Genomic DNA, 15028 nt, shown 5'->3' with positions numbered 1-15028 from the left:
ATTTTTTCTTGTTCGTTCAATTTCGTCTTGTGTTTCCTCGATTTGTTGCTGTAGATCGAACAAATCGAATTCATTTTGACGAATTTCTTGCTTTATTTTTCTAACATCTTCCATCGTTTCCAAAATACATTGATCAACATCTACTAGTTCGTTTGTCTTGAGGAACACAGCCTCACTACAATGTCTCACTGCCTCGCGTTTGGCTAACAACTGTGTTCGAATGTCGTCCACAGACTTGACCGTTTTTTTCAGAGTTTCTTGTTTTTCGTCTCGTTGCTTACTCAGTGTCTCCAAAGTTTTGCTTGTTTTTTCGTTAGTGTGTTTATCAAATACAGTCTTCCTCTTATCAATCCTCCCGCTTTTCTTGGGAGCTTTATCCTTCGCTCCTAACAGACTCTCCAGCTCCTTGAATTCTTTCTCTTGTGCGTGTAACATGGCTTCATTTTCTTGTGCTCTCTCCTCGACTACACTCTTTTCTTGTTCAGCCAGGTCTCTGCGCTCGTTAATGCTGTCGATAGCTTCTTGTCCAACGATAATAATTTCCTTTTGTGAATCAAGCAGGGCGTGTTTCTCTTCCAGAGTCTTCTTTAAGTCGTTTCCTCTCGCGGAACAGTTGGCTAATTCTTCCAACTGTCTTCCCATCAATCGCTGAAGTGTGTTAATTCTTCGAGTGGTTAAGGTGTTGTTATCGCCTACGAACGCAAAAAGAGATACGCCAAAGTTAACACGCTTCTCAGTCACTGTTATTTTTCCTCAGGTCTTCTATTTTTACAACGAGTATTTTAACTACTACCACAACTAGGGACGTTGGCCTCATGGTTAGAGCGCTTAAAGCGGCCCAGGTTCGAGTCCTGGCCGGGGACATTATGTTGTGTCCTTGGGCAAGACAATTTACTCTAACAGTGCCTCTCTCCACCCAGGTATATATATAAATGGGTACCGGCGAACTTACTTTTGGTTGCAATGGACTAGCATCCCATCCAGGGGGGAGTAGAAATACTCCTAGTGGCTTCATGCTACTGAAACCGGAGATAAGCGCCGGCCTGATGGGCTACTTAGCTCGTTTGCAGACTTTACAACAAGGGGTAAGCCTCGTTCAAGATGCTCTTATTGTAACCCTTCTAAATAACTCTGAAGAGTCAGAATTTTCATCGTATCTCCCTTTTCTTTTTATTCTGGTCTCCAAATGAGCAGCCAGTACGAGAGCTCGAAACTAAATTTGTGCATAAAATATTCACAAACTTTCGATGAATCCGGCATTTCACGACCGTACATCTTCTGATCTCTTCAACTTGACATTTCTTGAATTATTTTCAGTGCAAACTCATCTTCAGTTTTGCTTTAACTGATAGTACCCACATATGGAAATTTTCCAAATGCCCTTTCTTTTTTACTATTCAATTCCAAAATTCCCTCGATCAAATTTTCTTGCTACGTTCAGCAAAGTCTTCGTTTAGTCATAATCATACATGACATATCATTTTTTGTTAGCAGTTGTTATGTCAGTTGAGAGGAAAAATTATGAAAAAGTAAACAACTTAATGAGAACCGTCGTTCGCCTTGCATTTGGGCAAGAGAAATAAAGCATAAAGTACGCATTACGCGCCATTCCGCACTCTGTCAAATTCGTGTAAGTAGAGTCTGTAAAGCGTATCAGTTGGCACTTCATTACACTTGAGATACGCGACAGTTCACAGTTAAGTTTAAAGTTTATCAACAAATATAACGATCTTAATTAAAATCATTTTCTAATTACCTTCCTTGGACTTGCCATTCATCACATGTACAGCTTGTTTGTATTCATCCAGTAATTCAATAAGTGCAAATAACTCACAGTCTTGTAGAAGTTTTCGTAAGAAAGACATCTTTTTCTCGCTAACTAATCCACGGTCTTGAAGAATATGCATTATATCGAAGCCGCCTTTCAGTCTGCTGAGAAGTTCTTTGTTGACATGCCCGCGAAGCTGTACTTTAATCTTCCTTATGTTTTCGCGGCTGAGCTGACTAGAAATTGTTCCCATCAGAATATTAAACGGTGAAATCTGTTTGCGCTCTTGCAAGACGAACGCCATTGCTAAAATCTTGATGGCGCGAAGTCAATAACTATTGTATTAACTGTAAAGTGTGTATCACACTCGTGTTTCAGCAGTTGCTATAGGATTATGAAGTTTGTTTACCTGGGCAGTTTATTTTCCAATTGATTCAAAAGTCATCAAGTGCGGCTTTTGTTAACGGTTAATTAATTTGCCAAAGTTAATCCATGACATTCAGCAAGAGAGACCGAACAAACAGATAGTGAACAAAAGCAACTAGTTTTGTGATTGGTCCGTGCTTTTGCAATACGCGTCTTTGACTTTTTCATTTCTTCACAAGAACTAGTTTACAAATCTAGATACAATACCCGTTGTTTAAAGAAAAACGAATCAAAGAAGCCGAGAAACTGCATTAACTATAAATTGCTATCAATGATCTGTTTTTTCATCACTGCCTTTTGCGCAAAATATACCTCATTTGAAAGTTTTTTCTCAGCTACTAACTGTCAGTATTGTAAATAAATGAACAGTTAACGGCTAGATGATCAACGAAAAACAGAGAAGATGAAAAATGAAGCATAAAAGACAGACGAGTATTTTCTTCGAATCACATCGAGGATAATCGGCACGTAATCACTAGAAAAAACGAGCTCAGAGTGTAAACGAGAGTTAACGTTTAATCTCCTTGCCATCAAGGATGCGTCAGTTAAAACTGGGTATTAATAGTACTGATCTGATCGAGAGGCAGAGAGCACCCATGCCAACGGTGTCAATTTAGCGTATGCTAACTGTATCACACTTAACGTGAAATATTGCGCGTTTGCAGGGTATTTGATCATGTAGAGATGAATAGCGCGGTTAACGAGGTAATTAAAGGTAACTTCAAAGCAAAGTTCTACTTTTAATAAGAAGTGACATATTCTGTCTTTCTAATGCACGATTCATCAAATACATTAGAATTCAAAGAAGTATTGGACAATAAACAAATAAACACCTTTAACTGTTAACAGCACTCCATGCACACTATCTCCTATTGTTTGTTTACTCTGCACAAGGCGGTGCGAAACTATTTTCGCCTCATCACGTCCAGGCATTCAGTGGCACCTTTGTATTAATCACATTAACGCTTCTTTCGTTACCACTTCCACGTTTTGCCAAGCCAGCTGAATCTTTTGTGTTATAAGAACCTACTGATCGGCTCCTCGATCTGACCTCGTTGGCCCTCACGTCCTGTTTACTTTGGGCGACCGCCGCCATAACAACTGAATTTTCCACCTCGTTACTGTTTTCCGCCGGCTGGTATCCCGGTGTCCAGGGAACCAACTCCAAAGGCTCGATACTTTGGAGAAAATTCTTCACAGCTTGCCTTTGAAGATACAACTCTTTTTCTCTTACTCGACGAAAGTACTGTAAGTCAATTTCAACATTGGTCGGTCGACGTAGTTTTTGACCACTGTGTTTTTCACGCGAGGTATTGCTTTGCACCACACTAAACTCCGGGACTTTGTAGTAAGATGTCCTCGCTGGAGCACTTCGCGCTCGATTTAATCTTTGAGTGACAGTTTTCAACTTTCTCTCCCACATCTTGTTCCTCTTTTCTAGTGCTGTCATCGGCCTTGGTGGCAAATCATGTCTCTCAGAGGGATAATCTGAATCTGTTTCACCATATGACGTGTTATGGCTTATCCGAGGGGGTTCGCATGATTTAGCTCTCCTAAATTTCGGTAACGGAGGTTTTGGGCTTGCGCTTAAGCAGCGAAGCTGTCTCAGAGAGATCCTTTCTTCACCAATATCGTTATTTTGACCTTGCAGCTCCCTCGACTCTATCGCACGTTTGTGATTAATATCCAAAGTTTCTTTCACTTCATCGTGGTTCTTCGCAATTTCCACGCTCAAAGAGAGTTTGCGTTGAAATCGATGTACAACAAGTCGTTGATCAGAGGAGATTCTCGCAACTCTTTGCTGTTCCTGTTTATTTAAACAATCTAGTTCCTTCTTGAGTTGAATCTCTTCTTTCCAGTTGGCCGAGTGAACTTTCTGAGACTTTTCTGAGCTGCCCGGCCCAGACTTTTGCCTGTCGATGTAACTCGCAAATTGAATCATCTTTCAGTGCACAATGGTTCAATCACAGCTCTGATAAAATGAATATTCTCAGCCATTCAACCTTCGCAACAACAGTATGTTTAGCGTGGACATTCGTAAACTGTATGTCAACGGGTCAGAAATTCAGAACAAAAGGCTGAAAGACCCTAATTAGCATTACTTCAGAGGTACTAAATCTTTTGTCATCTGAACACAATTTTGAAAAATACAATTCGTTTATTGTTATAACTGTCATTCTAAATAGTAACTAGGCTAATACGTTTTGGCATTTTAATTCCAGTGCCGTGGCCAGCAGCTATTGTTTCCTATTACAGTAAATAACCTCTGTCTTTGATTCGACCTAATTTGAATACCAACTGATTGACTTCCTCACTAAAGTCGTCGTTGTTCGTTGTCTTAAAACACGTATTACTCCCGTTTCATTTCACTAAACGAGCTAGAACTTTCAACATTTCAGACTTCAAAAATTCAAGCAGCGTTGGTTAAGCCGTTTGTCTATAACAAGAAGGCTATAATTGTACAATATTAGATTGCTTTTAGTGTTTGTTATTTCTGCCATGATTGCCAAGATGACGAAATATATAACAGAGCCGGTCAAAGTCGTCAAAGGACCGCTCTGGGAATTTTTCTTTCTTCCGTCTAGTCTAGACGTAGACAACTTTTAATTTCACTTCATGCATGGTCGAGGAAAGCTCCGACTCTACCCAGGAATAACATTTTCGTTTGTTTCTGAGTTCGCTGTTACCGTGGTTACTGCATTTCTATTTGCATCTTCCAGTCAGACGTTCCTATATCGTCAGCCTGAGACAATATCCTCCATAAACACTGAAATAAAACTTGATTGACTAAACATAAACATGACGAGTCAATTCCATAATTCTGAGCATAGCAACGGGTTGTCAAAGACCAGGTTACCAAGCACAGTTTAACTTGGGAGTCGCGAATTTTTGTCCCCATAGCCTCCGTGTCTTTTGGTCGAGTCGAGTTAGTCAGATTTGCGACGAGTAGAGCTGGGAACGAGAATGGGAGTCGCGCCATTCGATCGAGACAATGAGAGCGCGCTTTGCCATTTAACCAAACATAAAAACCCCAGAAAGCGCCATTTCAAGGACCATCATCGCCTCTTAAGCCGGTTTAAAATATGACACTGCGACATATAAGCACAAGTATAAAGGTAGTGAGTACGCCCACAGCAAAAGCATAAGCACAAGCAAGCGGTAGTGAGGAGGCGCACAACACAAGCACAATAAACTTTTTAGTTCTTCCTGTGCTTGTGCTTCAGTGTCAAGTGAGTACGCGCTGCTTATTCATATCATATATTCATATCATCATATATTTATATTACTTTTATTCAAATTTTTTTTTACATTTTTTCGATTTTTTATTGTCCTATTGACATGTTTTACACGGCCCCATAAGCTATATTAGCTTTAAAACCCACCGTGTTCAAATAAAAGATGATGATGTTGTTGTTATTACGTTGTTGTTGTTCTTGCTGTAAACTCCGCCATCTTGTTTTACTGTATCGAGGAGGTATGGAGCCGAAATAGGGCAATCATCCCAATATTAAGCCCACGTGCTTATTATATATGCTTGTGTTGGAGTGGTGTGGGCGTCCTCGCCACCGTTCGTTGAAAACTAGGCTTTACGCTATATCTCCTTTACTGAGGACAACAAAATAAACATGCAGTTTAGAAATGGTAAAAACTCATATTGAATATTTTAAACTAGCACAATGTAAATTGTGGAAGTAAGAAAAATAATAAAAAGGCTGCGTAAGCTGCAAGCCTGCAGCCACACAAAAAGTTCAGCACATAGTGACTTGTTACCGCAAAAATTAGCCATTACGTTAACCGCAAAAAAAAAGTTGCTTCGTGCATTGAGAGACCAAACGATAGGCCTGTTATATTATCGTTAACAGGTTCTTGCAAAGTATTTTCACGAGCGAGTTCAAGCAACTAAACTAGAAATAAGTTCAAATTCTGTCATTGAAAACAACATGGGAGGAGTAACATCGCAAACATCGTCTGTTTTTTCAGAATAAAATTAAAGAGGATGTTTATACCTAGACATTGAAAAGAGAAAGTAAATCCTCACTGGAAAATTAGAATATGTTAACCAATGTTTTTTTAAAATTGAATAATTGCATGAAAAACAAAGCTCATATGTTTCCTAAAGCAAAGCAGGTGCAGCTAGAAACCTTTTTTTTTTTTTCAAGCAGGGCCCTCAATTCTATCACAACAGAAAAAAAATTCATCTCCATTGATCCACGGCGATTCAATATTGCCGTTTTTTACAATTTGCCACAATTATTAGTTAGGAGCAATTTCCTCCCGAGGCAATTCAGCTATGATCCACCTCAATGAGGCCACAACTGAAACATAATAAATATCTATTGATAGCAAAAAATGAGAAAATGCTTAATATATCTTTTCGCTTTCTTCCGTTTAGTTCTTTTATTGCGTTACCTTAGCTGTCTCCCGGTTAATAAACCGATAATCTCTTTAAGACAAACGCTCTCGCAAGATAATCTTTTTTAATTCGAAAAGTCCTGAGACATATATACAAATTTTGCTATGGCTTTGTCTTAATTAAAATGATTTTCAATGTGTAACTTGGAAAGCCAATTTTAATTTAAATTGAAAGCGATCTGTCAATCCGTGACTTGAGGAAGCCATTTCTCAGAACTGAAATATTTTTGTGAACGAATAGCTGGAGACGCTTTTATTTTTATTCCTTTTCTTTTTTTTTTTGTGAATTTCTACGCCTGTCAGATATTGTAGCCATTTACAAAGTGGACAGTGGAAAACAATTACAGCGAACAATGCCAGTAAGATGACAGAACAGCCTTCTGGTGCAAACATTTGCTCAACGAACTCGAAAACAATTTGTCGTATGTTGTTGTTCAGTTGCCAGACTCCAAAATTACGGACAGTTCGTGTATTAATCCGCCATAGTAGCTGTAACTAAAAAGATAATATACCTGACAACTGAGGACATCCGTCGTGTTTTACACAAGATTTGAGAGGAAAATTTTAATCCAGAAATCGAAACAAATACTGACGTCAGTTTTTTCCATTGATACCGGCCAGCAAGTCCTCGCGCTGCTTTTACTCGATTCCATCAGTTTCGTTTGCGTAGCGATTGCTGTGGTTGGAATAATCTAGCTACACTGAGAAGTCGCAAGAACTTCAATAGAAAAGATGCGCACCATACTTGTGTGTCTGTAGTTAACTGAAGCTATTACGAAATCTGCGTGGGAAATCCTTTCTGTCTATTCGCGCTGTAAAGCTCTGCAAGAGAAATCATTTCATCGACGCTGGAGAGATGGTGTTTTGGACTGAGAATTGGAATAAAATTGTTTGTAAGTGAATCAAGAGTACGCGAAATTCATGCTTCATGTGGTCCAGTGGCTTTCTGGCAACAATATTTTGAGGATTTCTGTGATAAACTGCAGTTAAACAAGCCTGGCGAGTCTCGCTGACAAATAAATATTGATTGCCTTTTAAACCAGGCGATTCGGCTTAAGTAATCGGCACGTTGCGGGTGGCACAGCGAGAAGACAATATTGAACGCGGGTAGCATTTCACTAAATTAACTTGGAAACTGAAATGCTGGAATATACTCTGTAGAGAAATTAAAGGAAGGCAGTCAACAATGACAGAAGACGATCAGTTCTCTGTCTCAGAGCCTTCGAGCTTCAGTGAACATAGTGTAAACTACAACACGGCAATTCAAAAAACGAAGAGGAAAGTTCAATTTTCAGATCCACTGGAACATTGGAGAGAATTTGACAAAGAAACCGGCGAGATGTACGAACTAAACGATTCAAAAAACACGCACGAGGAAAACATGAAACAACAATTAGAAAATACAGTAACATGCGACAAAGATCAAGACACTGATAGTGGTCAGGAAAAACTCGACTGCAAGGGTGCCGCGAAAACGCAAAGCACTACAGAGGTTATCCAAGCTTTTCAAAAACGACAGTACAGAAGAATAGACGTATCGAAACAGACGCAAGAAAAACCTCGGCGAGATCTCGACGCTGTAATAAAAAAGAACGCAAAATCCTCGTCAAGCTCTTTACACACAAAGCAGCTGAAACATAGTCGTTTGCTTTGCAATATGTCAACTTGCTCTAAATTGGCAACAGACGGAGAGTTTTTGTTAAATCTTCGTAAAGAGCCTTCGCTTATCCAAAGCTACTGCACATATTCATTTTCGAGTTCGATGGGAATGTTGACGGGCTTTAAAGTGTCCCCACTGCCGTTGGTTTCCACAAGTCGTAAGTTATACGACGAAAGATTGCTCCCAAGGACTGTAGTTACCAGCGTGGAAAGAAAATATCCTTCAATAAGGACTGCAAAATACGACAGCGGATTGCCACCAGTCGGACAGCTGTCAACGCCACATATTGTACAACTCTTTGACTGATTGATTTCTAGACATTTATACATCTTACCTGCATGGAATTAGAGTCTGGACGAAGGTTTTGGAATCACAATTTATTAACCAGTTAGACTTCGGCAATTTTCCATGCATCTGACTGACTGACTGACTGACTGGCCTGCTGACTGACTGACTGACTGACCTGCTAACTGACAGACAGGCTAACTGATTGACCTGCTGACTGACTGACTGACTGCCTGACTATTCTGCTGACTGACTGACTGACCTACTCTCTGACGGACTGACTGACTGACCTGCTCTCTGACTGTCTGACTGATTGACTGAATGTCTGACTGACTGACTGACTGTCTAACTGACCTGCTGACTGACTGGCTGACTGACTACCTGACTGTCCTGCTGACTGACTGACTGACCTACTCTCTGACGGACTGACTGACTGACCTACTCTCTGACTGTCTGACTGATTGACTGAATGTCTGACTGACTGACTGTCTAACTGACCTGCTGACTGACTGGCTGACTGACTACCTGACTGCCTGGTTGCCTGACTCACTGACTGACTGGCTGGCTGACTGACTTTTCCCGCCATTTGCTTACTAGGTTCGCAGGGTTTCTCCGATGCAAGCTATGATTCTTTTGCGATTCGACACAGGATTCAGAGTTCAAGGTTTAAATGCACTGATTTAAATCTGTCTATGTGTTGAATCAGCTTAATTTGCAAAAAAAAAAAAAATTGCAGAGCATGCCAGTGGACGTGGCGGGATCATTAGTTCCACGCGGGATTTCACCCGTTACATATTTATCCTTTCCCGCGAAAAACAAAATTTTTTGGAGTCTTACGATGCTGTTACATTCCATGCCATCCAAGGAAGTATTAGATTTAGAGCCAGTTTACCGATGATAGACAATTACAGCTTAAATTCAAAGAACATCTATGTCTGGTCATTGGTGTCACGCGGGATTTCACCCGTTACAATTTATCCCTTCCCGCAAAAATAAAATTGTTTTGAGTCTTGTGAGTGACTTGTGATGCTGTTACAATCCATGGCATCATCCACGAAAGACGAAGTTACAGTATACTATCTACAACCAATTTGTCGATGATAGACAATTACCACTTAACTTCAAAGAACATCTTGTCTGTGACTTGTTGATAAGTACAAGACTGTCATTTGAAGTCACGAGAAATGTTAATTTGGCGTTACCTAGATGAACCATGAAATTTTTATGCGAAAAACAATAAATGCCAATTTCCATATGAAAGAGTAAAGTGTATTCACTTCGTGTACCGGATCTTTTGTTACGTGGATGATTCCATTTAAACAAATCAAATATTAGTGTCGCCTCTCTTGACCTCGCAGACTTAGCTCTTTGTTCCTTTTGCCAATGAGAGACTCTGCTTCACAATTACCAATCAATCATTCGTGATTAACGCACGTTCTTTCCAGCTTGGATAAATACGTATAGCTTGTGTGTTTACGTTGCTATCGATTCCCGAAACTGCATCAAGCTGGAATGCTTTATAGACAAGCGAGCCGAGCTGCTTAGAGTAATTTGGAGTCGGCTGAAAAACATTTGAGGATGATCAGTTTAAGTGGGTCGTGCCGTTTGTAACATGGAAATGGTTTAAGTTAATCTTCACGCAACCATAGTGAACATGATAATGTTCTGAAGATGTTGATGTACAGATCCATCAGAGCAAAACAATTCAAGACAAAAGAGGTAAATTGAAAGAAGCGAAGCAATTAGCTCATTTTATTACATCAGTAGGAGTCAGTCCACAGTGCTAAAACACTCAAGTTCGAAGAACACTTGATTGGTCTTTGATTAGTATCACTGATACAATCTAAACATTTCAAGGAGTTCAAAACTGTATCACGAACATTCAGTCCTATGAAGAATCATCGACGCAAGCGGAGAAAGAAAGGCAAGGCCTTGCAAGCACATGCGAAAGAAACCTTATCCGAAGCCACCGAAATTAATCCGCTGAAAGAGGAGGTCAGAGAAATGAAACCAAGCAACCTGCAATTCAATCTCGTGTGTGCGGATCATTACAGTTTATACGAGAGAACTTCGGTAAGAGAAGAGACGAGGAAAGAAGGTGCAAATTCTGAGCTTGTGTTGGGGAACGGAAGAGAAGAAACAAAGCGAGTGCTGAAAGGTGAACCAAAATCTGCTTTACCGCCACTGAAAGAAAGAACACAAAGAAGGAAGCAGTTGACCTTTGTGGGAAACGGACGTGCTTGTGAGCACTCGATACTCGAGGAAGGCAGAAATGTGGCAGAAAATAGTCAAAATATTGCTCCAACCTGCTCTGAGAGTCAAAAGAAATTAGCAAGTCTATCGTTTGTAGGGATCTATGATTTAGATGACATGGGTAAAACCGAAACGAATAAGAAAGATAAACTAAATAGCATTTTGAAATCAGGCAAGCAAGGAGATGGAATAAGTTTTGAAGAAATTGCCGAAGGAGTAGAGGAACCCTCCGAAAGCACAAAACGTTACGTTATTCAAACGTTAACTCTTGAGGGACAAAGTCCCTTAAGTAGAACAACTTTATTTCAAGATAAATTGCTACTTCCTGGTATCAAGGAAAAGGCTCTATCGACACGTCCACATAAAATCTTCCATGACGAATATAAAACGTCTAAAAGACGGCAAAGACGGCACAGGGAAAGCGAGAACAGGCTTCCCAACATAGTTCAAAGTGTTAACAGAACTCCCAGGATTAGCTCCAGAAGCTACAGAGGAAAATTACGAGCGCGTGATAATTCTTTTGAACAAGTTTATTTCGAGAGGAATCTTCCCCGCCTGCCGCTCATAGTGAACGGGAGAATGTCACATTCGTGATTATCACCTAAACATGAATAAGAAGTATGGCCAAGTATGTTTTGTTAGTCTTTTATCTCCAATTTCTCTTCCGTAAACTACTAACACGGTTTCAACTGATGTAATAAAGTTGTGAAATCTTTTGTAAACTGCTCAGTTGTAACTTTCAACATGCACATGTCATGTTCTTGATTTGCAGCGAGATTAATGCTTGCTAATACTCCTCAGTAAAATTTCGTGTTTACTGGATCAACACTTTCCCTCGAAAACGAACTCTATTAATCTTTTTCTTTTCAACTTGGCTATGCATTCTAATACAACACAATTCTTTTCAACCAATATTTTGACTCCATCAATGGAGTGAAAGCTTTTTAAGCACTGTAATCACTACTCTAACTGAAATATAACATTTCTGTCGTCCTCATTGATTTGATTTTCAAAATTAGTTTATTTTACCACCATTACGCGGAACAAATTGAAATCCAGATAGTGACGTCAAACAATTGTTGTATACACGTACATGAGGCTTTTTAAGATGGATATCCGGATTAACAGAGTACATTTTGTCGTCAGCATACAATGCAAATCACTCCAGCGAACACTCAAGACTTTACTTAAGCATTATCTCATTATTAGCAGACGGCAAAACTGATGACCCACTGATGTGCGGAGACAAAACTGACAGCGGTACACGAAATGATCTCGTGCTTAGTAACCAGGTTGCTAGGTGAACGTGCTTTGTAAACTTTTGTAAACTTTCAATTTCTCTTTCTCGGTTAAGCCGTTAGACGGGATTAGTTTCTAAACAAACCGTTGTGTAGCATTAGTCAGTAACTAGAGTAATTAAGTAACCTCTCAAAGTTCGTTAATTAACTTTTATGCATATATTTCAATCGATCGCGTCTTTTTTTTTTCGTTTTCACAAGTTTGAATTCTTACCATGCAAAATTTTTCTAGGCGAATTGATTTAGTGAATGAGTTCTCTCTTTTGGAATACATCATTGACGATCATCCGATGACGTTTTTGGTCAAAATAATATGGCTGACGCAGAAAAATGGGAAGTTGACGAGTTTTAGGACTGAAGGCCCCTCTACAAAACAAAATGGCGACATGGTTCGGGAGATGCGTGTTTTGGGGTCATTTTTACGACGATATGAGTTTCATATATCCCTGCACCATAGAAATCACCATTAACTCCTAGCGTATTTCAGATTCTTTACTAACACTCACCGTTACTTTCACAAATTATATCATAGACCTACTTGACACATGTAGGTTAGGATTCATCATCTCTCTACCCTACCTTCGATCCCTTCCCCTGCTTCCCATTCCAACAAAAGCCCTCTGCCATGCCTCCAGTTGAATTTCATGAGTAAAAAAAGTGAACGGTTTCTTTTGCTTGTATAATCCACATCAACAAATGTAATCAAATGGAAGATCACGAGGCTTACGAAGAAAACCAGGAGTCATTGTGAAGTCACGGACCATAAAAAAAAATTTTTTCTTGCGGCTTTTATTAACTCGTTTGTGAACAAAACGTCCGTTAAAGACCCTCGTGGGAGACGCTGTTGTTTTAATGTAGTTTCATAGCAATAGCTGAAGTCATTTGTTGATTAAAGTTCCTTTTGCGTTGTTATTTTCATTTCTTGAGATTGGTCTCTTTGTTGTTACTAATCTGTCCAACAAGTATTATTCTTCGTTTTCGCATTTTCCGGTGTCCACTTCAAAAGAAAGTGAAAAGCAAACATTTTTCAATGAAGTTAAATTACTTGTCAAAGGTAATGCTGTGAATTTTGTTGCCAATCAAGTACAGTGAGTGTACTTCACCGAAGCATTTTATTAGCACTAACAAAGCCTTTTTCATTCATTAGCATAGTCTCACCACTTTTAACAAAAGGATCTTAATTCATTTATGACAAGTTGTTTTCCTCTAGGAGTAATTTGTCTCCTATTGTTTACAGATGGATTAGATCAACGGTCTTGTAAAGGAAATCATGTCTTCTTCTGGTTAGTTTTGGAGGGTATTATTTGGGCCGTATTTCTTATCAAGAGAAAGTTCAAAACTGTTTTGACCATTAATTCGGCGACTTTCTCGCATTCAGTTGTCCGGCCTCGTAAAGGAGATTATTGACCTCCCTCTGTATGTGAAGACCAACTGAGAAATTTATTTCTGATGAATATTTAATGATCGCAAAAGAACTAAGAAAGTGATTTGTCAAAACGTCAAAAGAGGCATAGGGGCGCTATCTTTGTACTAAATGTGTACAAAGGCAAGATATTGCTTCCTTCCCTAAAGCTCAGCGCATAGACTCGTACTAACACTTAACATTTTCTCAATGGAGAGCTTTGAACGCAGATAAATACATTAAGCGTTGAGCACTGCACAATAATGGCAAGAATAAGCGAATACAATGTGTCCTTCCAAGAAGATCAACGTTTACGAGGGAACGTTTTAAACATCACGGAAAGCAAGACGAAACGGCCATTTTTTCTGCCGCAGATGAATCTAAAGAAAACTTCGACAAAATGTCAGCAGCCTGGCATAGAGCTGGATGTTCGCGGTCAAGGAGTGAAAACAGACGGCAAAGGTTTTAACAATAAGGCAAGACGGAAGCAAAAAAGAACGAGAAAACACAGGAATAAAGTGATCAGTTTCCAATCACCTAGCAGCAAGACTGCAGCTCACAAAATTCCTGGGTTTTCTCTACCACCGATAAATTCCAAATCTCTAACACAAGACCCGGCCACGGAGAATGATCCCGGGTGTTCAAGTACAACGGCAACAACGCCACGACAGGACTTTGAAATCGTGTTTACCACGCTAGTGAACGTAATTGAGCGAAGCAAGGAAGAACAGAAACGAACTGCGGAGAGATTTCAAAGGAGTATAGTACAGGGCGAGCAGAAACCAATTAACGAAAAACTACAGTCGCCATGGCCAGAGGAAGCGAAAACTGGCTGCCCACCTAAGGGATGTTAAAGGGAAATATTGCTGAAAAAAGCTCTCGATTCAAGAAGTATTTTACTCAAGGTTGATCTCAATCTTGCCTGTGGAAGACATGGTTTTGGGGCAAGAATTTTCATGGTGGAGAGTGACGCGCTATTATTGGGTTTAACAGTCTTTAAGCCATTTTGAACATACAAATGAATTTCAAATCAAAGAAAACCTTAGATTAACAGTTAATGAGGCAGAAAGTCCGCGAAGAGGACTACACTTGATTAACAATTAGAGGTCCTAAGTTGATGACGAATGAAACTGCATTAAAAGCCCACAAGAAGGCAATTTGATCTTTGTTAGATTGAAGGAAGAAACATTTACCCAGTCCATCAAAGATTCCATCCTGCCACTAGCTTGATAATTGTTTACGGTAGTGCTCGTTTGAAGTATAGTTTCATACACATGATCAGATAACCTGCAAGTCTTGAATACATTGACTTTACCTTAATTTTCTACTGTCAGGAGCATTTTATTGAAAAACTCTGTTTCATTTGATAAGTGCGCACTGCACTGAAATATATCCCTGCAATGAAATATTATTACCTTGCTTACCAAAAACATGCCATAGTTTTACAAATAGTAAAGAGTGAGCCCATTAAATTATCGCAATAAATACGACATTGGAAAAAATAAAATCGTTCAACTGAAAGT

The 15028-nt window shown here is 39.5% G+C and overlaps 4 protein-coding genes across 4 annotated transcripts in view; 2 read left to right on the top strand and 2 right to left on the bottom strand.

Annotated features, from left to right (window-relative positions):
• LOC145498144 (uncharacterized) overlaps window positions 1–2867 on the bottom strand; it is a 4547-nt gene extending 1680 nt beyond the window's left edge. The window contains exons 1-2 of the mRNA XM_081478026.1: window positions 1757–2867; window positions 1–692 (exon numbers count right to left, since the gene is read on the bottom strand). The exon at window positions 1–692 is cut by the window's left edge and continues 69 nt beyond it. Of these exons, the coding sequence (XP_081334152.1) occupies window positions 1–692; window positions 1757–2072 (1008 nt within the window). The 5' untranslated portion in view covers window positions 2073–2867. The remainder of the gene's footprint in view (window positions 693–1756) is intronic.
• A 129-nt stretch (window positions 2868–2996) lies between these two features.
• Window positions 2997–4268, bottom strand: LOC145498143 (uncharacterized). The gene has a single exon (XM_081478025.1). The coding sequence runs from the start codon at window positions 4134–4136 to the stop codon at window positions 3114–3116; it is 1023 nt and encodes a 340-aa protein (XP_081334151.1). The 5' UTR covers window positions 4137–4268; the 3' UTR covers window positions 2997–3113.
• A 2628-nt stretch (window positions 4269–6896) lies between these two features.
• On the top strand, window positions 6897–9628 carry LOC145496758 (uncharacterized). The gene has a single exon (XM_081476497.1). The coding sequence runs from the start codon at window positions 7794–7796 to the stop codon at window positions 8571–8573; it is 780 nt and encodes a 259-aa protein (XP_081332623.1). The 5' UTR covers window positions 6897–7793; the 3' UTR covers window positions 8574–9628.
• Window positions 9629–9792: 164 nt separating this feature from the next.
• Window positions 9793–11399, top strand: LOC145496757 (uncharacterized). The gene has a single exon (XM_081476496.1). The coding sequence runs from the start codon at window positions 10443–10445 to the stop codon at window positions 11397–11399; it is 957 nt and encodes a 318-aa protein (XP_081332622.1). The 5' UTR covers window positions 9793–10442.
• The last annotated feature ends 3629 nt before the right edge of the window (window positions 11400–15028 follow it).

This window comes from Orbicella franksi, chromosome 9, assembly GCF_964199315.1.
Source record: "Orbicella franksi chromosome 9, jaOrbFran1.1, whole genome shotgun sequence".
In the NCBI taxonomy this organism is placed as follows: Eukaryota; Metazoa; Cnidaria; class Anthozoa; order Scleractinia; family Merulinidae; genus Orbicella; species Orbicella franksi.
The sequence above is the reverse complement of the archived record's forward strand: the minus strand, read 5'-3'. Positions and strand labels throughout refer to the sequence as shown.

Excerpts from the sequence above, each read along its gene's own strand:
- LOC145498143 (XM_081478025.1), bottom strand. The coding sequence starts at position 4,136 with ATGATTCAATTTGCGAGTTACATCGACAGGCAAAAGTCTGGGCCGGGC.
- LOC145496758 (XM_081476497.1), top strand. The coding sequence starts at position 7,794 with ATGACAGAAGACGATCAGTTCTCTGTCTCAGAGCCTTCGAGCTTCAGT.
- LOC145496757 (XM_081476496.1), top strand. The coding sequence starts at position 10,443 with ATGAAGAATCATCGACGCAAGCGGAGAAAGAAAGGCAAGGCCTTGCAA.